General features: G+C 58.9%; 3 protein-coding genes across 3 annotated transcripts in view; 2 read left to right on the forward strand and 1 right to left on the reverse strand.

Moving 5' to 3' along the window:
• The window catches only part of INTS3 (integrator complex subunit 3), a 38802-nt gene extending 38677 nt beyond the window's left edge, over window positions 1-125 (forward strand). Inside the window, 1 exon segment of the mRNA XM_086630355.1 lies at window positions 48-125. Coding sequence (XP_086486481.1) covers window positions 48-125 — 78 coding nt within the window.
• Window positions 126-1567: 1442 nt separating this feature from the next.
• On the forward strand, window positions 1568-4865 carry SLC27A3 (solute carrier family 27 member 3). The gene is given in 13 exon segments (XM_086630351.1): window positions 1568-2072; window positions 2661-2870; window positions 2954-3112; window positions 3204-3259; window positions 3261-3329; window positions 3416-3610; window positions 3715-3805; window positions 3901-4099; window positions 4269-4366; window positions 4451-4467; window positions 4469-4573; window positions 4575-4586; window positions 4689-4865. Coding segments are annotated over 13 exon segments (1893 nt in total).
• A 6415-nt stretch (window positions 4866-11280) lies between these two features.
• GATAD2B (GATA zinc finger domain containing 2B) lies at window positions 11281-27104 on the reverse strand. The gene is given in 18 exon segments (XM_086630382.1): window positions 11281-11522; window positions 13159-13188; window positions 13191-13229; window positions 13232-13274; window positions 13759-13869; window positions 15080-15100; window positions 15102-15283; window positions 16129-16179; window positions 16182-16238; window positions 16241-16300; window positions 16303-16441; window positions 18439-18612; window positions 20676-20807; window positions 21128-21259; window positions 21466-21545; window positions 21548-21594; window positions 26775-26908; window positions 26910-27104. Coding segments are annotated over 18 exon segments (1761 nt in total). The 3' UTR covers window positions 11281-11388.
• Window positions 27105-27548: the final 444 nt, after the last annotated feature.

The raw sequence follows: 27548 nt of genomic DNA on the forward strand, positions 1-27548 counted from the left end.
CCCCTCCGTGACAGCAGTGATCCCCATCTCCCCCCTTTCCCGCGCAGGAGGAAGAAGACACCAAACCGAAACCGGCCAAACGGAAAAGGAAAGGCTCCTCCGCCGTGGGCTCGGACAGTGACTGAGGGCTCTGCCCTCTCCCCCGCCCGCTCTCGGGTGCCCGCGGTGCCCGGTGGCTCTGCCGCGCTCCGCCAAAACCAGCGCCGGGACGGAGAACGCGTGTCCCTCTCCGGGAGCCCGCGGGGACGAGGCCCACGCTGTCCCTCCCCACTTGACTTTGGAGCTTTTTTTGGTTACCGACGGTCGGGGGAGGGATCGGGGGTCGGCCATCGGGGCGTGCACCCACCCCCCCGGCCCCGGCTCGGACCCCCCGAGAGGGGACATGGCACGGCGGGGAGGGGACGGGGGACGGGGATGGGGGGGATATATCCCACGTCCCCTCTTTTCATCCAAGAAATGTAAATAAACAGTGCGAACTGTCTGCCTGCTCCCAGGATGCTTTGGGGGGGGGGGGAGAGGCTCGTGTCCCTGCCTGGGGGGGCAAGGGAACACTGACAACCCCCCCCCCCCCCCAGCCCTGCAGCCCCCGCTCCCCTCCCAGGGCCGGGGGGTGCTGCGGGGTGGGGGGGATGCACCGGCACCCACTGGATCCGGTTCACCAGATCTCGGCACCCGCGTGGGGAGGGGGCGGTGGTCTCCTGTGCCCCCCCCGAGCTGTCAGTGTTTTAATAAGAGGGTTTTTTTTAAAAAAAAACAAACAATAAAAGTCTCTGAAATGTTTTGTACAACAGGGCCCCTCTCTGTGCCGCGTCTCTGGGGGGGGGGCCCTGCGGCCGGCAGCCCCCCCCTGCACCCCAGTGACCCGTGGTGTGGGGCTCCCGGGGCGCCCCCCCACCCCGAGCTGGAGCGGGAATCTGGGACGTGGGGGGGCCATGGCTGGGGGGGACGGGGACATGGTGGGGGGAATGACCATGGCGGGGGGGTCATGAAGAAGAGGGTAGGGACATGGGGGGGGGAGGACAGGGGCATCATGGGGGGGGGACATGGAGGGGGTCCGGGGGGGGATGACCGTGGTGGGGGAGCTGAGGACATGTGGGGGGAACGACCATGGCAGGGGGGTCATGAAGAAGAGGGTAGGGACATGGTGTGGGGGGGGGGACAGGGGCATGATGGGGGGGACACATGGTGGGGGGGACATGGAGGGGGTCTGGGGGGGGATGACCGTGGTGGGGGAGCTGAGGACATGGTGGGGGGAACGACCATGGCAGGGGGGTCATGAAGAAGAGGGTAGGGACATGGTGAGGGGGGGGGACAGGGGCATCATGGGGGGCGGACATAGAGGGGTTCCATGGGGGGGGTGACCGTGGTGGGAGAGCTGGAGACATGGTGGGGGACCATGATGGGGGGGGGTCTCTGGTGAGTGGGAGGGTGGCGAAAGGACCGGGGGGCGTCCCCCCACTCGCTGCCCCGCCCCCCGGCCCTTCGCCCCGCCCCCCGCCCTGTGCCCGCCCCCCGCCCTGTGCCCGCCCCCGCGCCGTGCGGGGCGGTGGGGCGGGGGGGGGGGGCGATGGCGCTGGCGGCGGCACTGGCGGCACTGGCGGCGCTGGCGCTGCTGCAGCGGCTGCTGCGGCCGCACTTTTGGGCCGACGTGGCGTTCGCCGTCCGCGCCGCTCGGTGCCGGCGGCGGGCGAGCCGGGCCGGGGGTCGGGGCGAGGGGAAGGAGAGTTTGGTCGCCCGTTTTTTACGGAAGGCGCGGGAGGTGCCGGAGCGGCCGTTCCTGCGGGGGGCGGGGGGCGCGGAGCGGTACGGGGGGGCGGCGCGGTGCGTGGGGCGGGTGGCGAACGCGCTGCGGCGGCGCCCGGTACCCGGGAAGGAAGAAGGGGCGGGGGGCGAGTTGGGCCCCGGCGTGACCGTGGGGCTACTGGTGGGCAACGAAGCGCGGTTCGTCTGGGCCTGGCTGGGGCTGGCGGCGCTGGGGGCCCGGCCGGCGTTTTTGGGGACGGCGCTGAGACCCCCCGCGCTGCGGTACTGCCTGCGCGCCTGCGGGGCCCGCGCGCTGCTGGTGGCGGATGGTGAGGGGGGCACCGGGGCACCGGGGATGGGAAAAGGTCCGAGGGATGCGGGGGGGCACCGGGGAATGCGGTGGCAAAGGCTCCGGGGGATTGCGGGGGGGACCGGAGGCACCGGAGAGATACGGGGCTTGTGGGGGTCGGGGGTGGGGAGGGACCCGGGGCAGCGGGGATGGGAAAAGCTCCGGGGAGTGGGATGGTACTGGAGGGAGTGGGATGGTACTGGGGGCACCGGGGAAGTACCGGAGCTCGTGGGGGACCGGGGATGGCGAAGGCTCCCGGGGATAAGGGGGAAACGGGGCCCACGTGAGCTCCAGAGGCTGCGGGATGGGACCGGGACCGCTGCGGGTGATGGGCACGGGGGTGGCACGGGGGGTGCCGGGGTCCGGGATGGTTCAGCTCGGGGGTGATGTGGGTGCCCCTCGCGGATCCCTCCATTTGTGCCATGGTTTGGTCCCTCAAAATCTGGGGATGGGAGTGGGGCTGCCCTGGCTGGGGGGTGCCCCCAAAGGCTGGGGATGGGCCCCCACCCCAGACTGGGCTTGAGGGGACCACGGGCCGTGCCCAGGACCTGCCCTCCCCTCTCCCCAGACCTCTTTGCGGCGGTGGAGCCCATCCTGCCCAGCCTGCAGGAGGACGGCATCGCGGTGTGGGTGCTGGGCGCGGGGCCGTACCCCCCCGGCGTCGTGGCCCTGCAGGAGCTGCTGGATGTGGCCTCCGAGGAGCTGGAGCCTGAGGACGTCTGGCAGCCGGAGGACATGAACGACACCTGCCTCTACATCTTCACCTCCGGCACCACCGGTGGGTGAACGGGGATGGCGGGATGGGGTGTCCTGGACAAACGGGTTGGGGGAGGCTCCCTTGACGCCATCTTCCCCTTCCAGGTCTCCCCAAAGCCGCCCGCATCTCCCACCTCAAGTCCATCATGTGCCTGAGCTTCTACGAGCTGGTGGGAGCCTCCAGCCGGGACGTGGTTTACCTGGCGCTGCCCCTCTACCACATGGCCGGGTCCCTTCTGGGCATCGTCGGCTGCATCGGCATCGGTGAGCGGGGCCGGGGACCCCGCGGCGAGCCCAGTGACGTTTTGGGAGGGGGGGAACTGATCCTCCCGCCCTCAATCCTGACTTTCCGCAGGGGCCACTTGTGTGTTGAAGGAGAAGTTCTCCGCCAGCCAGTTTTGGGACGACTGTCCGCGCCGAGGGGGTCACCGTCTTCCAGTACATCGGGGAGCTCTGCCGCTACCTGGTCAACCAGCCCCAGGTTGGGGAGGGGGAGCCGAGGTGGGTGGTTCCAGGCGGGGGGGGTGGGTGGGGGGTACCCCCAAATCTGACCCTCTGGCCCCACAGCGCCCCGGGGAGCGGGAGCACGGGCTGCGGCTGGCGGTGGGCAGCGGGCTGCGCCCCGACGTCTGGCGGAGCTTCCTGCAGCGCTTCGGGGCCATCCGCATCGTGGAGACCTACGGCATGACCGAGGGCAACGTCACCCTCTTCAACTACACGGGGACGCCGGGGGCCGTGGGGCGCGGCAGCTTCATCTACAAGGTGAGGAGGGGTCCGGGGTGGGGTGGGGGTGCGTATTGTGCCCCCCCCCAGCCCCGTGCCCGTCCCCACCGCGACGCTGACGCCCACCCGGCCGCTCTCCGCAGCTCTTCTCGCCCTTCGAGATCGTGCGCTACGACGTGGCGGAGGGAGCGCCGGTGCGGGACGCGGCCGGGCGCTGCATCCGCGTGGGGACGGGTGAGTAGCAGCAATGGGGGATACTGAGGGTCCCCGTGGGTGCCCCTCCCCCCCCCACCCTCGACCCCCATCCCACGTCCCCATCCCCCCCGCAGGTGAGACGGGGCTGCTGATCGCCCCGGTGACCCCCCGGCACCCCTTCCTGGGCTACGCCGGCAGCCGGGAGCTGTCGGAGCAGAAGCTGCTGCGGGGGGTCTTCGCCGAAGGTGACACCTACTTCAGCACCGGCGACCTGATGGAGCAGGATGCGGCCCAGTTCGTCCGCTTCCGCGACCGCACCGGGGACACCTTCAGGTGCCAGAGGCCCCCACCAGTGGGGGTGTCCCGTCCCCCCCCCACCGTGGGGCCAGTGCAGCCCCACACACCCCATCCATTGCACGGCTGGGGGGTGCTCGGCACCATTAGATGTTGGGGGGGGGTGTGCTCAGCGCCATCCTGCTCATACCCTATTGTCCCTTCCCAGGTGGAAAGGGGAGAACGTGGCCACCACGGAGGTGGCCGAAGCCTTGGTGGCCCACGAGTCGCTGCAAGAAGCCACCGTCTACGGCGTCACCGTGCCAGGTACCGATGCCCCCAGTCCTGCCACCCTGTCATGGCCCCCCCTCAGCCTGGCGCTCCCTCCCCAAGCTCTGCCCTCGCCCGCAGGCCACGAGGGTCGTGCCTGGGATGGCGGCGCTGGTGCTGCGCCCCGGCTGTCGGGCTGGACGGTGCCGCGCTCTAACCGGCACGTGGAGCAGCTGCTGCCCGCCCTACGCCCGGCCCCGCTTCCCTCCGGCTGCAGGTAACGGGATGGGCTTGAGGTGGGGGACGGGGGTGGGGGGGTGGGGGGGGGGTCCATGGGAGATGTGGGGTGACCGAGGGGGTCCCCACCCCACCTCCCCAGGAGCGCCTGGCGATGACGGAGACCTTCAAGCAGCAGAAGGTGCGGCTGGCGCAGGAGGGCTTCGACCCGGCGCGTGTCCCCGACCCCCTTTTCCTGCTGGATGAGACCACCAAAGCCTACGTCCCCCTCGGCCCCGCGCTCTGCCAGCAGGTCCTGGACGGGCGCCTCCGCATTTAGACCTCGCCCGGGTGCCCTGAGCCCACGGGTGTCCCGGTACCGGGTGCCCCAAAGCGCCTCGTGTCCGTCCCACCAGCACCAGGTGCCACCCCGGGTCCTCCACGTCCATCCTGCCATCCCTGGGTACCCCATGGCCATCCCGTGGGTGCCCACGTCCATCCTACCAGCCCTGGATCCCCACATCCGTCCTACCGTCTCCGAGTCCCCGTGTCCATCCTGCCGTTCCCGCATCCCCGCAGCCGTCCCGTGGGTCCCCGTGTCCATCCTGCTGTCCCCCTGTCTGTCCCTGGGTACCAACCCCGCCCCATCTGTCCTGTGGGTCCCCGAGTGCCTCCCAGTTCCCCGTGGCCATCCGTGTCCCCACAACTGCCCACGCTGGGGGTCGTGCCACTGTCCCTGTCCCCATCCCCACCCGTGGGGCACCCACCCCCAGCCGCCAGTGCCTCTCCCCACCCCCCCAGTCTCGGGGTCCTGCTCTTTATACGAACAAACATCCTCTCTTCTTCTTTTTTTGGTGTTTTTTTTTGGCAAATAAACTCTTTTGTAGCAAGTCTCGGCGCTGTCACCCCCATCCTGCTGCAGGAATTGGAGGGGGGGGCGGGGGGTCACCCCTGGAGGGAGGATGTGTCACCCAAGGGCTAAACACAGGGAGGGGGACACCCATCCTGGGGCAGGGGGGGTCTGGAGTGTCCCGTTTTTGGGGAGGAGGGGGATCCCTACCTTGATTCAGGGCACACACCCCCCCCCCCCCCCCGCCCAAAACCCCCCCCAGCCCCAACGCAACACACGATCCGCATGGAAGTTAGAACCATTCCTTTATTAAACTAGCTCGCGCGTGAGAAATATTACAAAGGATTTTTTATTTTAGTTCATTTTTATTTTATTTTATTTTAAGCCGTGCTCCAAAAAATCAGCGGATTAGTCGCCCCCCCCGCCACGCCGCAGCTCCCAGTTGAACCAGCTTCGTTTTGGCGTTCACTGGATTTCAAACACGATGCAAAAGAGGGGAGGGGATTAAAAAAAAAGGAAAAAAAAGCCCCCAAATCCCTTAAATTTGTGCAAAAGGCTGGTTCTCCTCCCCCCCCCCCCCCAACCCATTCTCGCAGGAGGCTCCAGTTTGGGGGTCACTGGTGCTCTGCCCCTCCCAGTTCCCAGGCTCAGGTCCTGGGTGCTCCGTGCATCCCAAAGGACACGGGGTGATGGGCTGGGGGGGGCGGACAGGGACAGCCAGAGCTGGGGGGGGCCCTACTGGGGTCACACTGGAGATGGTGGGGTGCAGATGAGGGCACAGGGATGGGGGGTCCCGAGCTGCACCACCCCCCCATGCCTGATCCCGGCACGGAGCACCTGGAGAGATGGGGATCTGCAGCGGGGGGGTGGGGAGCCCAAAGCTGATGGCATCCAGAAATAGGGGTGACCCCCCCCCCCAATGTCCCCCACCCTGTGCTCACCCCCCTCCTCCCTAAGCTGCTTTGTGCCATTTCCCTACAAACTGGGGGCTGAAATCCTGCAAATAAGGACCAAAGTCCTGCAATTTGGCATGAAATGCCAGAAATTTGGCTAAAATCCTCCAAATTTGGCCTGAAATCCTCCAATTTGGGCTAAAATCCTGCAAATTGAGGCTGAAATCCCACGAACTTGGACCAAAAGCCTAGATTTGTGTGAATCCCACAAATTTGGCCTAAAATCTGGCAAATTTGGCCTAAAATCCTCCAAACTGGGCCCAAAATCCTGCAAAGGAGGCCAGAACCCACAAATTTGCCCTAAAATCCTGCAAATTTAGGCTGAGTCCTCCACATTTGCCTGAAATTCCGCAAATTTGGACCAAAATCCTAGATTTGGCATGAAATCCCACAAATTTGGCTAAAATTCTGCAAATTTGGCCTAAAATCCCACAAATTGGCTAAAATTCTGCAAATTTGGCCTAAAATCCCACAAATTTGGCTAAAATTCTGCAAATTTGCCCTAAAATCCTCCAAATTGGGCCTAAAATCCTGCAACTTGAGGCTGAACCCCCCCCACATTTGCCCTAAAATCCTGCAATATGGCTAAAATTCTTAAAATTTGCTCTGAAATCCCACAAATTGGCTAAAATTCTTCTAATTTGACCTAAAATCCCACAAATTTGGCTAAAATTCTTCTCATTTGGCCTAAAATCCCACAAATTTGGCTAAAATTCTGCAAATTTGGCCTAAAAATCCCACAAATTGGGCCTAAAATCCTGCAACTTGAGGCTGAACCCTCTCAAATTTGCCCTAAATCCACAAATTTGGCTAAAATTCTGCAAATTTGGACTAAAATCCCACAAATTTGGCTAAAATTCTTCTAATTTGGCCTAAAATCCTCCAAATTTGGCTAAAATTCTGCAAATTTGCCCTAAATTCCCACAAATTTGGCTAAAATTCTTCTAATTTGGCCTAAAATTCCACAAATTGGGCCTAAAATCCTGCAACTTCAGGCTGAGCGCCCCCCCCCAAATTTGCCCTAAAATCCCACAAATTTGGCTAAAATTCTTCTAAGTTTGGCCTAAAATCCCACAATTTGGCTAAAATTCTGCAAATTTGCCCCAAAATCCCATAAATTTGGCTAAAATTCTTCTAATTTGCCCTAAAATCCTCCAAATTGGGCCTAAAATGCTGCAATTTGAGGCTGAACCCCCCAAATTTGCCCTAAAATCCTGCAAATTTGGCTAAAATTCTGCAAATTTGGCCTAAAACCCCACAAATTTGGCTAAAATCCTGCCAATTTGGCTAAAATCCTGCAATTTGAGGCCGAAACCCCCAGATTTGGCCTCGAAACCCCCCCTAGACTCGGGCTCGGCCCCCGCTGGTGCGTTTTCCCGGGGGGGGGGGGGACGGGGGTGAGGAAGAGGAAGGATGCGCAGGCGGCAGGTTGGTATAGATGTATATTGTATATATGCCAATGCAATAATAAAAACAGTGCAAATACAGTTACAGTTTATAATACTCGCTCCCCCCGGCCCCGCGCCCCTCCCCGTGCTCAGCTCTCCCCCCCCTTACCCCATCCCCCCCCCCCCCCCAAAAATCGGACACCCCCCCCCGCTCGGGGCTGCTGGTGCCGCGGGAGGGGGATCCGCGCGTGTGTGAAAGGCACAAAATTCGGGAGGTGGCCGCCGCCACCAGTGCATCGCCGGGGCCGGGGGGGCCGCCGGGCCGGTGTGGGTGTGGGTGTGTGTGGGCCCCCCCCCCCCCCTCCCCCTCCCCCCCCCCCAAACCCCCCCTTCCCCACAAAAGCACCATCTCCCCCCTGCCCCCCCACCCCCCCCCTCCCACCCCCAAACCCCCTCGCTGAGCCACCGGGCACAAAAACACCCCCCCACACCCGCCCCCCCAATTTTTGCACGTTTTATGTCATACACACGAGTCACACTACGAGAAGGACGTGACGCTTCCACAACACCCATGGCGCGGCGGCTTCGCTTTCCGTTGGTTTCCTTATTTTTTTCTTTTTTTTTTTTTTTTTTTTTTTCTACACAATGTACAATTATTATTGAATTTTTTTTTTTTTTTGGTCTTTTTTTCCTTTTTTTTTTTCCTTTTTTTTTTTTTCCTTTTTTTTTTTTTTCCTTTTAATATGTCAAGAAAGCTTATATACACGGACGAGTCCTCGTTATAACATTTCGGCAGCGATATCGGAAGCTAAGGCGGGGGGGGGAAGGTTAGAGGAAGGACGGGTTATGCCTTTGGAGGAATTGGAAAAAAAATAAAACAAACCAAAAAACCCCCCACCCCCCCCACCACCCCACCCCTCAAAAAAAAATCATAAATCCCAATAAAAGCGTTTTTCACAAGCGTCTAGCTGGAAAAGAAAATGAACGGAAGCGGAAAGAAATCCAGCAAAAAATATAAAAAAAGAGGATTTTTTACTACCGTACGTCACATCCCGGGGAGGGGCTGGGGATGGGGGGGGGCTCAAGCCAAAATAATAATAATAATTATAATAATAATAATAAAACTGTTAAACCTGCGCAGTCACAGCCGAAGCCCGGGGCGGGGGGGCACAGGGACCCCCCCCGTGGGAGCAAGACGGGGCTCGGCCTCCCCAGCCATGGATTTGGGCCAGATTTTTGTTTTTTGGGGGGGGGACACGCACCCAAAAAGGGTCTCTGTCCCCCCCCCCGTCCCCGGGGGCACATTTCACTTATAGCACCATGAAGTCGGCATCTTGTTCTCCATCACTTCCCTCCATCCCCATCACCCCCCCCTGTCCCCCCCAAACCCCCCCCCCCCGGCGGGAGAGACTCGGCGTTAAGTATTGCACTTGTTTTTCTTTTTTTTTTTGTTTTTTTTTTGTGTTTTTTTTGTTAAAACTTTCATAATTTAATCTCAACCCATGCGCTCAGGTCACCTCGTACCTCTCGGTAACACCCGACGGGGAGGGGGGGGGGAATGGCACTTGAGCAAAGGGGGGGGGGGGGCTCGACCACGTCGAAGGGCCCTGGAGTGGAGGGGAGGGGGCAAAAAACAGATGAAAAAAAAAATTAACCCCCCAAAATAACCCCCCGAACCCTCAGGTTTATCCAAGAAGAGATTTGTCAAAGTGCTCCGGCGGAAGCAGGCGAGAAAAAAAGATTTGGGAAGATCTCGGTGTCCCAGGGGGGTGGGGGGGTGAGGGGGGTGGGAAGAGGGGAGTCAGTCAGCTAAATGAGATTAAAACCAAAAAAAAACAACAGAAAAAAAAAAAAATGGATATATCTGTGCGGAAAAAAAAAAAGGGAAAATTAAAAATAAAATAAAATGTTTTTGCCTCTGGAGGGCCCCCAGGGAGGGGGGGGTCGGGGTGCCCAGCCCCGAAGGGGTTAAGTGCTCATTGAATTGAGGGGGATGGGGGGTGGGGGGGTGGGGTCCCGCTGTCCCATCCCCCCCCCAGCAGGGTGGCATTTTGGGAGAAAAGGCGCCGCGTCCCGGCGGCTATCGGGGGGGGGGAGCTCCCCACGGGCAACCGGCGCTTCCGAATTGCACGAGAAAATTGGTAACGGCGGGGGGAAAAAAATTCAAAATCTGGGGTTTTGTTAAAAAAAAAATCAGGAAATTCCTAAAAAAAAAAAAAAAATTCTTGGAAAACCCAGAAAAAACTCGTCGGAAGCGCGAATCCCCCGGGACGCCGGGGTTTGGGGAAGTTTGGGCCGACGGGTCCCGGCGGAGGGTGGACACGGATCGCTGTGCCGGGGTCGCTCCGTGCCCGCTGGCTGGGGTGATGGCGGAGGAGGAGGAGGAGGGAGGAAGAGAGGGAGGCCCGTTAGTGTGAAGGTTAAGTGCAAACAGAGCGTTTCTCAGACGACTTTTCGCGGCTCGTTTCTGCTTTGGGTTCGTTAAACCGCCGGCCGGAGCTCGGGGCGCCCGTGGCGCCGGCGGCCATCCTCATCGTCGTCGGCGAGGGCCGGCGGCGCGCGGCGACGACCGAGAGCGGCTCCGGAACATGCAGGAGGAGGAAGAGGGGGGGACTCACCGCGCCCGCGGCCACCGGTCGATCAGTCTGCTCTAGAGCCCGCCGAGAAGCGACGCCGCCGCGGCCCGACGCCGCACGTGCCACGGGCCGCCCGACCGCCGTGCCAGGGGCTCACCGGCGGCATCGACGCCCCTCCGCGCCCCGCTGGGCTCCTCGGGTCGGTCAAGGGGGTTGCCAGCACCGTCCATCGACCGCCTCGCGCCGATGCCCGCCGCCGGTGCCGCCGGGCACCGCGGTGCTCCTCACCGAACCGGGCTCCCGTCCTCCGGGGAGAGAGAGAGAGAGAGATGGGAGCGAAAGCGTCGGGATTGGCATCTCCTGATTTCATCTGCCGAGCCGAGGGGATGGCAGCGCCCCGGCACGGCCGGCGGTGCGGGCTCCGGCGCGGCACGGCGCCGCCGTTTTCCCGGGAATCAGCACAGGCCGCCCTCGCAAAAAAAATAACGGTCACTTAATGTCGAGCGGACGCCCTTGGAAAAGTCTCTGGAAAGGAAAAAAAAAGTTTACCAGCCATTTAGCGAAAGAGAAAGGGAGGGGAAAACAAAAAAAAACACACACACAAAAAAAAAAAAAAAGGGGGGGAGAAAAAAAAAACCACGACCCAACAATCCCCAAAAACCACAACAATGAAAAATTCTGCGCTTTGCCGTTCCAAAAATGGCACAAAGAAGCGGACCCGCGGCGAGGGCTGGCGGCGGCAGACGGCATTCCGACCTCGGGCGGAGGGACTGACCTCTCGCTGCCACGGAAAACCAAAGGAATTTCAGGTTTGGAAAAAGGACAGGTCGCCGAAGGTTTGAAATGTTGTTGTTTTTTTTTTGTGTCTGTTTTCGTTTTTTTTTTTTTCTTCATTTGTTTGCTTTTTTCCTTCCTTTTTTTTTTTTTCCTTTTTGTCTTTTTTTTTGTTGTTGTTTTTTGTTTTTTTTTGTTTTTCCCCCGTGTACGGTAGGCACCAGTACAGGCACTGCATGCGACGGATGCGGGGAGGAAAACCGGGAAGAGGAGGAGGAGGATGGAGGAGGATGGAGGAAGGGGGGGGGCCGGTCAACAGGCGTTATTTCTGTCCGCTGATGGACTGCGATATAGAGCGGGGTGGGATCATATCCAACAGGTATTCCCGCTGCCGATCCGCCAAACTCGACGCTTTGTGGCCGCCGATCCCGGCGTTCAGGTAAGCGATGTTGACACCTGCGGAGGAGGGAGAAGGAACAAAAAGCTGGGGGGGAAAGGGGGGGATCCCCTCCAATCCCCCCCCCCAGCACCCCGAGGCGCCGTTCCGGGACATGAATCCTTCAGGGAAATGTCTAGGAGCAATGAACTACGGATATTCGTTACGTGACGGACGATTAAGGGCACTGGAATTTGGAAGTAACGGGAGCACGGATGGTCCTACGCATCCCGAAGTCTCGGAGAAGCAGGGTGTGTCCAAGGAATTTTGAAGATTGGAGAAGGGGAAAGTGAAGCCATTTGGCTCCATCTTTTCTGGGTGATAAACCCCAGTGGTTTCCACAGGGTTTTGCCCCTTCCTCTGGGGATTATCCCGACGGGCAGATCTAAGGTTCTGCTTTAAGTACGGATTCATCTGTTCCAAACCGTTCGGAACGCAGATGTGAGTTCGATAATCAGCAGCATGGAATCCTGGAATGGTTTGGGTTGGAAGGGACCTCAAAGACCATCCAGTTCCAACCCCCCTGCCATGGGCAGGACACCTTCCACTACACCAGGCTGCTCCAAGCCCCATCCAACCTGGCCTGGAACACTGCCAGGGATGGGGCAGCCACAGCTTCTCTGGGCAACCTGTGCCAGTGCCTCAGCACCCTCAGAGGGAAGAATTTCTTCCTCAATCCCATCGAAACCTCCTCTCTTCCAGTTTAAATCCATTGCCCCGTGTCCCATCACTCCATGCCTGTGTCCAAAGCCCCTCTCCAGCTTTCTTGAAGCCCCTTCAGGTACTGGGAGGTGCTGGAAGGTCTCCCCGGAGCCTTCTCTTCTCCAGGCTGAACAGCCCCAACTCTCCCAGCCTGTCTCATACACACAACACACAACAACATGCAATAAGATTATTCCTGAAAGTAACGTGTGTGTTTTCTCCATGATTCTGCCGGATTGCCTGAGGTCCTCAGCACAAGAAGGACATGGAGCTGTTGGAGTGGGGCCAGAGGAGGCCACGGAGATATCCGAGGGCTGGAGCGCCTCTGCTCTGGAGACAGGCTGGGAGAGTTGGGGCTGTTCAGCCTGGAGAAGAGAAGGCTCCGGGGAGACCTTCCAGCACCTTCCAGTACCTAAAGGCACTTATAAGATGGGGACAGACTGTTTAGCAGGGCCTGCAGGACAGGACGAGGGTTAATGGTTTTAAATCAGAAGAGGGAGATTCCAACGAGATATAAATAAGAAATTTTTTATGCTGGGGGTGGTAAAACGCTGGCACAGGTTGCCCAGAGCCATGGTAGATGCCCCATCCCTGGAAACATTCAAGGCCAGGTTGGATGGGGCTTGGAGCAACCTGATCTAGTGGGAGGTGTCCCTGCCCATGGCAGGGGAGGTGGAACTAGACAACCTCCACAGTCCCTTCCAACCCAAACTGTCCTATGATTCCATGACACTCCCAGTTTTCACCTAGGAAGCAGTAATTTAACCCAAACCCCCCCTCCGAAATCCACAGAGGTCCGCAGGGCGTCTGTGGGAAGGGAAGGAGAGCACCACGATCGGACTGTGCCGGTGGCAACACGTCCCCCTCCCCAAAAACCAAACCAGGCACAGCTGGAGCCGTCCCACTCTCCGTCCCACCCCAAGCCCCGCGCTCCGGCGCGCCGGCGGCCGTTACCTGGCATGCCGAGGAGACCTCCCTCCACGAGAGCTGGGGCGCCTGCGCAAAGTTGGACAGCATGGAGCGGCAGAGGTGGGGATGCCACGCTGCAAAGTGCTCTGGGGCTGCGGAGCCTGAGGAAGAGGAGAAGGAAGATGGCAGGAAGGCTCCGGGATCGCCCGGCAGTCTGGAAGCAGTCGCTGCGCGGGCACCAGGACCTTCCAACCTCCTCCTCGGCCGGGATCGCTCGCTGTGCCCACCCTGCTCCGAACCAGGAGCTCGTCCGGGATCGCTCGGCCGGGATCTCTCGCTGTGCCCACCCCGCTCCGAACCAGGAGCTCGGCCAGGATCTCTCACTGTGCCCATCCCGCTCCGAACCAGACTCAGGCCGGGATCGCTCGGCCGGGATCTCTCGCTGTGCCCACCCCGCTCCGAACCAGGAGCTCGGCCGGGATCTCTCGCTGTGCCCACCCTCCGAACCAGGAGCTCGCCGGGATCTCTCGCTGTGCCCACCCGCTCCGAACCAGGAGCTCAGCCAGGATCTCTCGCTGTGCCCACCCCCCCGAACCAGGAGCTCGGCCAGGATCCCATGCCCGCTAGGAAAGGGGTGCCACCCACCTGCCGGAGCGTGTGGTGCCGCATGATGTTCTCCGGTTTGCTGACACTGGAGACGGCGGGAGCTGCGGTGGGGGACAAGGCTGCCTGTTGCTGTAGCCTCTGCTCGATCTCCTGAGCCAAAGAAGCGGAAGCGCGCTCAGCGGCGTGCGCCACCCCGTGCCATCCCACCTCCCCGGCGAGCCGCCACGCGTCCGAGCCGACCCTGCGGCGTCCCGCACCGGGACCACCGGCTGCGGTGGTGGCATTCCTGGAGAGGGAGGGGAAGCATTTCCCTCTCCCCACGCTCCCCAAGTGCTGCTTTCTTTAAAAAAAACGCGGAAAACCCGGCTGCTTTCCCAAGGTGTTACTGGAACCGCTGTCCTGCCGCAGCCAACGGCTTTTCCAGCTCCGCACCCGCTTGTCCCAACAGCCCAAGATTCCTCTTGCTCCGAAAGAGACACATCCCATTTGTCGGCAGACGGATCCCACTTCATATTTAGGGTGGTTTGGGGTTTTTTTTTACAGTTCACAAATGGTTTATTTTACCCCCGGGCCTCTAAACGCGCTCTCCAACACCGATTTATCACGGGAATTCAGCAAACTCCCCCCCTTCCGCAAAGAAGCGAGCAGGCAGCAAGCGGCTAGGTGACTTCCCGCAGATTCCAGGAAAATCAGGGACAAAAAGCAGGTGGGAAGCAGTGTCCCCAGCCGGCCCTCGAGCTACGAATCCAGGGGAAAAACAACGCACAAAGGGAACGGAGCAACCGCTCCGGAGTACTCCGGCCACTCGGCACCAGCCTTTCGCTGGTACAATCATAGAATCATAGAATGGTCAGGGCTGGAAGGGACCTTCAAAGGTCATCTAGTCCAACCCCCCTGCAAGGAACAGGGATATCTCCAACTAGATCAGGTTGCTCAGGCCTCGTCCAACCTGGCCTTGAATGTCTCCAGGGTGGAGCATCCACCACCTCTCTGGGCAACCTGTTCCAGCGTTCTACAACTCTCATGGTAAAAAATTTTTTCCTAATATCCAACCTGAATCTACCTCCCTCTATTTTAAAACCATTACCCCTTGTCCTATCACAACTGGCCCTCCTGAACAGCCTCTCCCCATCTTTCCTGTAGGCCCCCTTGAGGTACTGGAAGATCCATGCCAAGCCGGCATCCCCGTGGAGAAGCCAAACTCCTCAAGCTCACGCAGGGGGAACATCCATCGATCTACTGGAAAGCCGTGCCGCTGGAGACGGGCAAAGGGAAGGGGAGCAGGGGGTCCCGGAGCCCGAGGCTGGGCTCCGGGCTCTCCTGGAGCAAATGTGCCGCGGCGGCGCGGCCGGGTACTTGCCTGCTCCTGCTGCAAAGCCTTTCACGAAGGCGTTCTTCAGCCGGTTGGTGTGTTCCGCCTTCAGCGCCTTCTTTTGGTTGGAAGTCATGCACTGCTCGCACAGGATCTTCCCGTTTTTCTCTTGCTTCCAGTGCGGGGTGAAGTCGGTGCGGCACTGGGCGCAGACGAAGGGCTCCACGCGCAGCAGGGACGCGCAGCTTTTCCCTGGGAATCGCCACCGACCGGAGTTAGGTGGGGAAACGCGGCGGCTCCTCGTCTCGGCCCCGTGCCGCGCTCTCACGTCGCCTCCCCCAACCCGGGCATGACAGCCCCGCGCGCACCGTCGGAGCCGAGGGAAGCGCTCGGCAAATAAAGGGATTTTCAGGATGGCGTTGCATTAAAATCCAACCCCGCTCCGGGCAATATCTCAGCATCCCAGGAGAGACCCTGCCCCGGCAGAAGACAACCCCGGTGCTGGACCGGCTCTAAAGGACCACAAAAGCCGGGGGTCTCGGCGGTCGTGCCAGCGACGCGCCGTTTACAGCGCGCCGAACACGCACAGGCTCCATCCCTCCTGGAGGGAAGGCGAGGTGGGAGCTAAAAGCTTCCCAATCCCGCAGGGAAGGGACCCCGCGCAGTCACAGCTCCGAGGTTTCGCATCTCAGTCCCGACGCTCATTCAGGAAGGATCCCAGGGAGATCCTCCTCCGTGGGCACTGCCCAACGACCCCCGCGGCACCGGGGCGGCACATCGAGACTGCCAGCCTCGTCGGATCGGCACGCAGCTCCCCAGTGCCCGGGGTGGGGGGCACCCGGGCTCTGCCCTCCTCTGCCACGGGCAGCCTGTCCTGGTTTCGGCAGGAGAACGTTTGATCCCCGTACGCAGCGCCAGTGCTGGGAAAGCGAGACGGAGCGGAGCTCCAGGGATGGGGTAAGCCCGGAACCCGTTCCCTCGCAGCCTCCCAAGCTGCGGGTTTGGGTGTTTTGTAAAGAAAAAAAATAATAAATAAAAGGGTACGTAGGAGCGCTGGATCCCGGCAGCCAAGGAAAGCCGCAGCCCCCGGAGCTCACCTTGGCTGTCGATCACGCTCTGCACCACCTCCTCCAGCCCCACCATGTAATGAACTCGCTGTTGGCTGCGCTGGGCAAGAAATGCAGGAGGGGGGCGGGCGGTTTCGGGGTGGGATCTCCAGCAGCGTTTTTTCCAGCTGCTTGCGGAGGGCGAGCTTGGCAGCTGCCTGGAGTTGGCGGCGTCGTTCAGAGCGCTGGGGCTGGGGAGCGGAGACGACACCCTGTTGACAGTGCCAGGCTGGATGTGGGAGGCAAGGTTCATATAGATGGCTGAAGACGACGTACGCTGGCAAGGAACAGAAGAACTCGACTGCTGGAGAGGAAGAGGAGAGAGATGAGGATTAATACAGGAAATTATTATTTTCTACAGCCCCTGGGTGAGCCAGACCGCCTTCTCCTAACCCTCCGTCTGCAAACGCTCCCAAAAGGACCTGGGGAGACAGGAGCCACGTGGAAACTCGGGAGCAGGGAGCTCGTCTCAGCCCCTACCATAAAGCAGCGCCGGTGCCGAGGAGCCTCCGGAGCACCGGAATCATCAGGAGTCTCAGCCCCTACGATAAAGCCGCGCCAGTGCCGAGGAGCCTCCAGAGCACTGGAATCATCAGGAGGAGTCTCAACCCCTACAATAAAGCCATCGGCAGCGCCGGTGCCGAGGAGCCTCCGGAGTGCCGGAATCATCAGGAGGAGTCTCAGCCCCTACGATACACCTATCGGCAGTGCCGGTGCCGAGGAGCTGCCGGAGCGCCGGAATCCACAAGAGAAATCTTGGCATGTGGAGCAGCCCGGGGGACTCGTGCAGGCGAGGGAACGTGTGCGCAGGGAGCGCCCTTGGGACCCGGCATCGGCCTCGCCGAGCGCAGGCAGCGCCGAGCGCCGCGACTCCCGCGCCGGCACCACCGCTCACCGCCGCGTTCCGCTCCGCCGCCGACCTGGCAGGCGCCCAGGCAGCGGCCCCGCTGCCAGATGGTCTCCGTCCCCCCCACACAGGTGCTCCGAACGTGCCAATTCCCTCCTCTTCCATTTCCAGCAGCTTTCTTCCGCCGCCTCCGCTCGTTTGGATGCGCGGTCCCTCTGGCACGTGACGGTGGCGAAGCACAAAGACTTCTGCTGACCCGAGGACGCGGCTCTCGCCGTCTTTCGTGATAAATTGCACCTATTTACGCCCGGCAGGGCTGCTGCCAGCCTTTCACCCCCAGCCTACCCGCTTCCCAGGTACGAACGCTTCCATGTGTGCACGGGGGAAAATCCCAAACGCTAAGGAACCCGCTCGGCGACTCGCACGGGGTCGGAGGAACACGGTCGTGGCGGTGGAAGTTTGCCCCAGTTTTCCACGTGAAGGTTGCTAATGCTTCCATGATTGGGGAAAAAAAAAAAAAAAAGGCAGGGAATCAAGTTCATCCCAAACCAGTTGTTCTAATGGAGGTGCAGGAAAATTAATGGCAGAGCTGATCAGGGATAAATCACACTGATTTAAATAAAGAGGTGACGAATTAACACCGATGAACTTACGGCGTAAGAGTAGCTGGGTTGGTTTTTTTAACCAAATGCGTAATTTGTCTGACAGTTGTTCAGATCCAAGACTTTCGGATCGTTGGGCAGTCATGTTTGTAATCCATAAATTTGCAGGATACTATGTTAGGACAGGTGAAACGGCTCAAGAACTGGTGACAAACCCTACAGGTGATTAACGAGGGTCGTTAACCTGCGCCCGCACACACCGGGCGTCTCAGCCCCGCGCCGACGTTCGGGATGAGGAACAGAGATCGTCCCACAGCAGAAAGGTTTGATCGTTTTACGCGGAACCGGAAAGCGTTGTTGGTTTTTTTTCACCTCTCTCCATTTCCAGTCTTCACGGAATCTTTCCACTCTCTCAAAAATAAAACAAAAATTTAAGTGTTCCGCTCCTCGAGCGCAGGAGCTCGTTGCGCTCCTCCGGCAGAGCGAAGCGGAAGGAAAGCACAGGGGGACCAGTGGAAGAGGAACTGGTGGTGCGGCTCACAAAGTGGTCATCCCGCTTCGGCCGGAGTCTTCGTGTCGCCGGGACAGCTCATGGGATGAACCAGCACTTCGGTAGCCGGCAACTCCAAATTAAGTTTTAAAATTATAATTATTTTGTTCTTTCAGGTCAAGGACATCCATATCCGTCCGCGCTGGGATGTATTTCCACCCACAAGCTTCGCTCCGACGTCTTCCCGCTGAGCTCCGAGCGCCTCCGTGGCCCTCGGACTCGTTATAGGCACCTCCTGTTTTCCCGTCTTGCCAACCCCGCCGGCCACGTGCGCCTCAACGCGGCGCTGCACCAGTACGTACCGGTTGGTAGTTGATGGCTGGATTCATGCTCGGAGTGGTCGTGCGGATGAGGCCAGGCTTGGGAGGGACCCGCTGCCCTGCAACTGGGCCGGGTTCGGGCCGCGATGAACGCGCTGCGACATGAGCATGTGGGGCAGGGGTCGTGTTCGTGGCAGACCTGATGACACTGTGACCCTGTCGAGAAAGCAAACAAAAAATAAAGTTTTTTCTTTTAAAAAAAAAAAAAAGGATTTAAGGCAAACCAGGATTTTGAGTTCCCTGATCAGGCTCTGCAACGGCAGGGACACCGCTCAAAGAACTTTAATGTTCCTCTAATTGTCCTTTAGCTCAAATAATCACTCCGTTTCGCCTGGATGGAGGATGTCCCAAGTTGACACACTCATATTTTCTGTGGAGAGGCTGAATTGTACCTGAGTCAAGAAAAAGGGTAATGATGTCATGGAGCAACTGCTTCCCAGGAGCCGGCCAGCTCGCCGGGAAGAGGACGACCTCCAGGATCCAGGCTGGGATGCTTTGGAAGGTAATTTTTGAAGACACGCATCCGTGGCCTACCTTCGAGTGGAAAACAACCCTGTTTGATTCGATCGATATGGAAAAAAGAGGATTAAGAAAAAAAAAAAAAGGGAGGCTGTCTGCCAGCTGCACGGAGTTATTAAATCCAGAATTCACACCGGCGCCGAGTTCAAAGGGAAACAGTTTGGGAGACGGGTGTTTGCTGTCGGAGCAGGAATGCAGAGGCGTGTTACCAACCTCCATCCCGGGCAGCGAGAAACGTGACACCGGGGACTGGGAAGAGCGGAGCGCCGGCGGAGCCCAGGCACGACCTGCCCGGGCTGCTCCTACCGCTCCGCTCCCAGCGAGGTCTCCGTGTCACTGAGCCTCGCCGGAACGGCTCCAAGGGGTAGAAGATCTCCATTTTTTTATCAAGGAGGATCTTAAAACATTAAACACCCCGTTATCCAACAACTTTTCCTCTTTTCTTTTATTAGACTCGCTCCTCACGAGGCTCTCCGCCGTCACGCGTAAGAAAACCTTCTCAAAGACTGCGCAAACAATGTCTTTCCTCTTCCCCTAAATCCATTTCCTCCACCAGCCCGATCCCACTGCGAAGCCACAATAGGCTCGACCCCGAATCGTTGCCATAGCGAAGAAAACAAATGCCACAAACAAAGGAGATGGTTAATGGAGGGAGAAAACGATCGGGCGAGACTGAAATGAAAGTCTTTTGGCAGGAGGGAAAGCTACAGGCAACGCTGGGGATCACCTCCATCCGTCCTAGTCCCAAACACCATCCTCCTTCCCACCTCTGGGTTCACAACCGCATCGCTGGGACTTTTTATTCCGATATATTATCAAAGAAACACAACTGACAGCCTCCTGCTGGAAGGACAAAGTCCATTTCCTGAAGCTACGGAGCTCGGGGAAGGGGAACGCTCGGGGACGTGCCCCGAGGTGGCAGGGGGACCCCCAGCCCCGTGGCAGAGCTAGACCAAAACACCAGGAAAGAATTCCTATCGATTGCCGGTGCCGACCCCCCGAGCACTCTCCTTCCAGCGCGCTCGTACCGTCGGCTTCACGTTCACCGGCGCGACATTAAAACTGTGTCATCCAGAACCGGCGCTCTCCCAGCGCCCGGGCAGAGCGGCACCGGGCCGGACAGCACCCTGCTCTGCCTCCAGCGCCGTCCCAAAGAAGGCAAACATGGCCATTCCCTCTTTCCGTGGCATTTTTTGCCACCCTCTTCCTCTGAGCATCCTGTACCGTTTCAAACGGCAGCTCTGCGACGGGCCATTCCCGCGGGCACGCGCAAAATCGGGAATTTTCTTCCTGCAGTCTCACAACTTGCGTTTTATCGAGTAGCAGACAACTTTCTTCAGGCCCACCACTGCCCAAACCCAGCTCCTTCCGCCGCACACGACCCGAATCGCCGGCTGAGCCGCCCCCCAGCCCTCCCCGCTGGAAAACCGGCCGCTTCTGAAGCGGCGGAGCGCAGCCGGACCTCGCCACGAAGCCGTAAGGGGGTGGCTCGGTCATCCGCTGCTCAGCTCCAGAGATGACCTTGCCTGCGGAGAAAACTTCCCAGATGGGAACTTCTACTCGTGGCGCCGAGACCTCCCAGCGTTATCTGCCTCTTGGAAAAGGCACCTCGAGTCGGGCAGGGACAAAGGTGCAGCGTTGCGTGCGCACCACGGAAAATCCCGGCCTTTGGCAGAGGAACGGGCGTCAGGAAGGCTCACCTGTAATGTCCTTAAGTTCTGAGGCTCAACCCCCTGAGCTCCAGGCCTGGAGGGAAGCTTGGACAGTCCCTGCTGTCCCACGTGAGCAGGAGATGGCTGGACAATCGACGCCGCATTCTGGACAACCGGCGTCTGGATGGAGAGAAAAGGACAACTGGCATCAGCGCGCGGCGCTGGGAAAGGAAATCCATGGACAGACCCGACACGGACCAACGCTTCAGAGCTGCACGGATTTATCTTCTCACCTGGCCCTGGGGGGGGCATTCCAGGCAGGGTGGGCTGTGGATTTGCTACGCTTTGGTAGGAAATATCACACAGGAGGACTAAAGTGGAGTAGCAGAAGGTCCAAGAGCGGAGCGAGCCTTCGTGTTCACCCGCTCACGGGCTTCCGCGAGGCCAAGCGCCTTCCCCTCATCCCACCCAGCCCTAAACGCCGCCGCTCGGAGCTTCACCTTCTGTACCACGTTCTCCTTGTTGCAGCTGACTTTGCCTCAGTTCTTCAGCAGCACCAGCCTGGCCTCCTCCAGCCGTAGCTCATCCCGAAGCTGCTTGATGAGCTGCTGTCGCTCCTCCAGGCTTTTACCCTACGGAGAGGCAGGAAAATCGGTCGCAGCTCAACCAAGCTGAGACCCGCCGCGTGTGCCGTGGCGGCAGGAGAGAGCGAGGACGCTTTAACACAGCCAAAATTTGGTACCGCGGAGAACCAAGGGTCGTTGCGTGCAGAAGTCACCACCCTCAGCTCCCGAATCCTTCGGAAAAGCCGAAATCCCCTGCAGCAGGAAGCCCTTACCTTGAACATTTCAAGATTTGCTGCCTTGAGTCTTTCCTCCATCCGAGAGCTGGAACGGGGACTGGACGCCTCATTATCGAGAGGACAATTATATCCGGCGAAGGGGTTAATCGTCCCCTGTCCTGGTCGCTGCGTAACAGAACGGAGGAGGGAAAAATAAAATAAATACCGAGCCATGACGCCGAGATCATAGAATCATAGAATGGTCAGGACTGGAAGGGACCTTCAAAGGTCATCTAGTCCAACCCCCCTGCAAGGAACAGGGATATCTCCAACTAGATCAGGTTGCTCAGGGCCTCGTCCAACCTGGCCTTGAACGTCTCCAGGGATGGAGCATCCACCACCTCTCTGGGCAACCTGTTCCAGTGTTCTACAACTCTCATGGTAAAAAATTTTTTCCTAATATCCAACCTGAACTCTGCCTCCCTCTATTTTAAAACCATTACCCCTTGTCCTATCACAACTGGCCCTCCTGAACAGCCTCCCCCCATCTTTCTTGTAGGCCCCCTTGAGGTACTGGAAGACCACTATAAGGTCACCCCGGAGCCTCCTCGTCTCCAGGCTGAACAGCCCCAACTCTTTCAGCCTGTCCTCAGAGGAAAGGTGCTCCAGCCCTCGGATCATCTTCGTGGCCCTCCTCTGGACCCTCTCCAACTGGTCCATGTCCTTCTTATGTTGGGGACTCCAGAACTGGACGCAATACTCCAAGTGAGGTCTCACGAGGGCAGAGTAGAGGGGGAGAATCACCTCCCTCGACCTGCTGGCCAATCCAGGAGCTGGCCAAACCCCCCCCCCAGTGCCTCCACCACGGATGCGAACCGGAGCTCGGCACTGCTCTCCACGCCTGCGGAGCCGCGGAACGGCAGCGACCTGGCGGCGCGGGGACGGGAGCATCACCCGCTTGCGGGAGGGAAGGGATTCGCTGGAAAACGTATCCTTTGCCAGGGTGAAAGGTGGGTGGTTTTAAGCAAACCAGGAGTCAATAACGAGCCATACGGTAACGAAACGGAGAGCCACAGCGTAGCCGGGTGCTGGGATGAGCGGGAAGAGGGGCAGGTACTCCGGGCTGTTGGTACTTACTTGGGAAGATCACCGCGACGCTGGGAATGAGAACGGGCTGAGTCCCCCAGTTGGCAGAAACGTAACACACTTCCAAGCCCATCTCAACACAAATCTACTTTAAAAGGTCACTCCAGAAAGGAAAATCGGAAAAAATACCCTGCGTGGAGTGAAAAGATCCAACCGAACCGTGAGCCGGAAATCAGCAAAATGAAACGAGCAGCCACGACAACAGCCCCTCACCGGGGGAAAAAAATCAAAAATAATAAAAAAAAAATAAAAATCAGTGCTATAATCCACCGCGCTGCTCGTGGTGGCATCACTCAGAGTAAGAGAAACTAATAAAAGCCCTTGGCTATCACCAATTTAATGGAATGGTGCTCGGAGAGCCTTGGAAAAACGCAAAATAGTCCGGCGCCGCGGTTATCTTTAACGGCGCCGGGCGTGCCGCCGCCGCCAAGGATGGACTCATCGCTCCGGGACGCGCCGGAAGGTCTTTGGTGGGAGGCTGCGGCGGGGAGGAGGGGATGCCCAACTGATCTCATCCGAAACTTTGAGCTTTGAACACCCAGCAGGAAGCACGGAGACAAATCCTGACTCTCGGGGCTGGCTGCTCCGTGGGCGGTGGGTCCGGAGAGGACGCTCGGAGCGGGACGGTGGCTCGCGGCGGGTTTTGCCCGCGAGCCAACATGGCAGCCGCTTCCATGGGTGTTTCAAAGCACCAGGTGCTCCGTAGCCATTCCCTTCTCCAGCGGCTGCACGACTACGGCAGATCCCATCGACAACGGAGTCTCATCACACACTTCGGGCGCCACACGGACACGGGACCTGCTCATCCAAGGACATCCCGGTTTTGTGGATCTCCTCGTGGCACCCCACGGATGCCGCGTGCAGGACCCAAGCCAGGGGTTTTCCAGCTGTTGCTCCCTCTCCGGAGTGGACAAGGAGGTTTCTCAGGTCGCCAGTGGCAGGAGGGTTTCCAGCTGGGGCTCAGTTTGTCATCTGAGGCCCTGAGCATCCTGATCTAGTTGGAGATGTCCCTGTTCCTTGCAGGGGGGTTGGACTAGATGACCTTTGAAGGTCCCTTCCAGCCCTGACCATTCTATGATTCTATGATTCTATGATCTGTCTCAGCAGTGAAGGTCCGGAGCATCCCATAACCAACCTGCATCCCAGGGGTTTTATTTTGAGCTGGCCAAGAGCAAGACTCGCTTTTGGATGAGTCTTCAACACCCCTTGAGCGGCCCATCGCCCTCCCACGGCATTTTATCTGGCTTCACCCGCGAGCTACCCGAGGTGCCCATCTCCAAACTATCCGTCAGGACACGTCCATACACGAAACCCGCCCGGAATAAACATGTCCTCGCAACGAAGCAGGTATCCCGGTCGAGAAACACGGTGATGACCAAGCGTTGGGATAGGAGGCTCTCCGGAACGCGCAGGATTGCACGTTAAAAATGAAACAGGTTTTGGCAGAGGGTCCCTTCCTCCATCGCACCGGGGGCTGCTCACCGCGGGCACCGGAACCGAGTCCCTTATTTCGCTCCAAGCCTCCGGACGTGCTCACTTCCAGTACCAGCATCCCAAACTCTCGGATCAGAGAGACTGAAGGCAACCAAGCATGGAGCACAACAGCTTTTCCTTGCTCCTCTCGCATCCTCGGCACACCCGGAGGAATAAGGCATCGGATTTCGGTTCCGGATTTTCCTAAACACGGGCTGTCGCTCTTGCTGCTGGTGATTATCCGGGTACGTCGGAGGGTGGTTTATTTACCTTCCAAAAAAACAACAGCGGCGTCAAAGCCAGGCAGGGGAGAAGGACCCATCCGCCAGGAACCGCCGAGCACGTCGGGGCTGGTTTGTTCACTTCTGTCGGGGCGAGAGCGGAATCTCGACAAAACTGCTGGGAGAAGAGCTGCTTCCAGGAGGAAGGCAGAGGTGGGAAGACACGGAGCACGTTCCCAAGCAAACTCCATCAGCCGGTTACGAAAACCAAGCGCTCCCAGCCTTTACTTTTCTCGCTATTTTCCACACTCAGATTATTCCAAAACTCGTCGTTGAATTTTTCTACCTCCTTTTGGGGCTGATTTCTCTTCAATCACAGTCATCAATCATAGAATCATAGAATGGTCAGGGCTGGAAGGGACCTTCAAAGGTCATCTAGTCCAACCCCCCTGCAAGGAACAGGGACATCTCCAACTAGATCAGGTTGCTCAGGGCCTGTGTCCGTGTCCGGACACTTCATACGAATAAAGCCCGGGCACCTACGAGGGGTGTTGCTCGTATCCGAACGCTCCCACCACCAACACAAGAAGACCCCGACACGATGCATGGACAAAGACGAAACCATCTCGGGTTGGCTGGATCACGATCCCGGTTCCTCGATGAAGCGGGAGAGTGGGACAACGTTGGCGACACGCACCCCAGCACGAATCGGGCTCACCCCGCAGACCTTCCTGTTGAAGGGGCCAAACTTCTCCTACGTCCACGTGCAAAGACGTACTCAACCAGTTGGGACACCGGCATCTATCTCCAGGTCCGTGAACACGGCTCCTGGAATTGCCACCATCTCCTTCAAACACGCTTCAACTACGGATAACGTGGCTCCTGAGCAAGGTGGAGCCGTTCACCTGAAGCACCAAGAACACGTGGAATTGCAGAACCGTTTGGGTTGGAGGGGACCTTCAAATGTCATCTAGTTCAAACCCCTGCAACGAGCTGGAACATCTAAATCCGTTTAGGATTGTGGCTTGGAAGTTGGCGTGGCTTGGATGCTTGGCATGGTTAACCCATTCCAAATGCAAAGTTAATCTAGATGACTTTGAGAAATCATGTCAGTAATTTTAGGGGAACAGTATCTTCTTGGAATCACCTAAAAATGTTCTTAGCTGGAAGTCCTGGATAAGTACTAGAGTATTTGCGAGATTTCCTGTTGTCATGCTTCATGATGTAGCTGAAGCGACACAGAAATATGGAAAAAGAGATGAGGAAGGTCCGGTTGGATGAGGCTTTGAGCAACCTGGTGTAGTGGAGGGTGTCCCTGCCCATGGCAGGGGGTTGGAACTGGATGATCTTTGAGGTTCCTTCCAACCCAAACCATTCCATGATTCTATGATCTTCCACAAGATCGGGTTGCTCAGACCCCATCCAACCTGACCTTGAACATCTCCAGGGATGGGGCATTACCAATCTCTGGGTAACCTGTGCCAGTGTCTCACCATCCTCAGTGTAAAAAATTCCTTCCTTCCATCTAGTCTGAATCTCCCCTCTTTTAGTTTAAACCATTACTCCTTGTCCTATCGCTACTAAAAAGTCTGTCCCCATCTTTCTTCTGAATCCTCAAAGGCCACAATAAGGTCTCCCTGGAGCCTTCTCTTCTCCAGACTGAACAATCCCAACTCTCTCAGCCTGTCTTCATGGCAGAGGTGCTCCAGCCCTCTCATCACTTCCATGGTCTCCTCTGGGCGCGCTCCAACAGCTCCATGTCCTTCCTGCACCGAGGACCCCAGAGCTGGACGCAGCGCCCCAGGGGAGGGTCTCACTGTAGCAGAGTTGAGAGGGACCATCCCCTCCTTCGACCTGCTGGCCACACTGCTGGTGGCCCAGCCCAGGAGACGGTTGGCTTTCCAACCAAGCACACCTCGCCGGCTCACATCCAGCTTTTTGTCCACCGAAACACCACGGGAAGGTCTCAGCACTTTGTACCTACTCGAAACAAACCAGGACTCCTCGTTCTGCTCCGCGGCCTGCCAGCGTACCAGTTCTCCTGAGCCATCTCAGGCTCAGCAGGAAAAACCATTTACTCCTTCCTGGCAGAGGCACTGGTCTGGCCAGGGCCAGGTCCGAGTGCGGCTGTCCGCGCCGCTCCCATCGGATCTGGCCTCTGGAAAAACCAAGGACTTCTGCTGCCACGCTTGGAGGTGCTAATCAAAAGTGCTGGCCGGAGGGGAAGCCCTCCTCCTTGGCGCACGCCGGCGTCCTCCGCCCTGCCCGCCGCCTGGACTGGGGAAGAAATGGAGTCCACCTGGTTTTGGGGATGGAACAAGACGGGCAGCAGAAGGAAAAATACTGAAAGAAGAGCGCTGAACGCCTTCCAGAGAAACTCCACCGCGAGCGCAGGCTCCGCCAAGGGACCGGGAGGACTCCCCGCCGGCTCGCCAAACGTCGGTTTGACTTCGGACTTGGGTTCTCCCATCTGGCAGAGCACGGGATTAATCACGGGCAAGCCACCGGCTCTAGCTTGGCACCTACCTTCTCCTGGCGCTCATATCCACCGGCTCGTCGTTAATGTTCTCCTTGCCCGGCCTCCCTGCAGTCCTGCCATCCCCATGGGGCCGAAGGCTCCCGTTCAGCTTCTCTTCGTAGACTTTCACACCATCCTGTTTTCACCGGGAGCTCGTGGGGCACCTCGATGCCCGAGAGGTCTTTCCTCTTCAGCAGTGCCAGCATCTTCAGGCGCTCCATGGCCTCGTGTCCTTCCATTTTCAACCTCTTCGCCAGGACGTCATCGCGATCGTCCGCTTGGTCCAAGCTCCGTTTCAAGAGGTTGAGGCGCAGAGCATCTTCCGTCATTCTGTCCATCCTGCGGGACAAGAGGGTGACATGAAGGACACAAATCGGGATCACGGCAAACAGAAAATGGCTGCGGTAGACCCGGCTTAACTCCCCCGGGGCCGGCGGGGGACCTCCGAGCCCGGTTCCCCCCTCGGGGAGCGCCGACCTCCCACGCGCCTACGTGCGGTGACGTGCCGGCAGCGGCGCTCCGCGATTTTTAGTCCCGATCCCAAACCAGTCCGGCGAGGGAGATTCCCAAGCAGAAGGAAGCGCACGCACCCCATGGGCCAGGGCACCCCAAAACCCATGAGAACGGGGCCACGATCCCTCGTTCAGCATTCCCACACCATCGGCTGCGACTCAATGGGATTTACTGGAAAGAGGAGCCGGAAAACACTCGAGTCATGCAGGACACGAGGACAGCTTCGCTCGTCTCACACCACATGTGCTCAGCCTGATGTTTCCATAAGG

The sequence above is a fragment of the Tauraco erythrolophus genome (genome assembly GCF_009769465.1).
Source record: "Tauraco erythrolophus isolate bTauEry1 chromosome 30 unlocalized genomic scaffold, bTauEry1.pri scaffold_44_arrow_ctg1, whole genome shotgun sequence".
NCBI lineage: Eukaryota > Metazoa > Chordata > Aves > Musophagiformes > Musophagidae > Tauraco > Tauraco erythrolophus.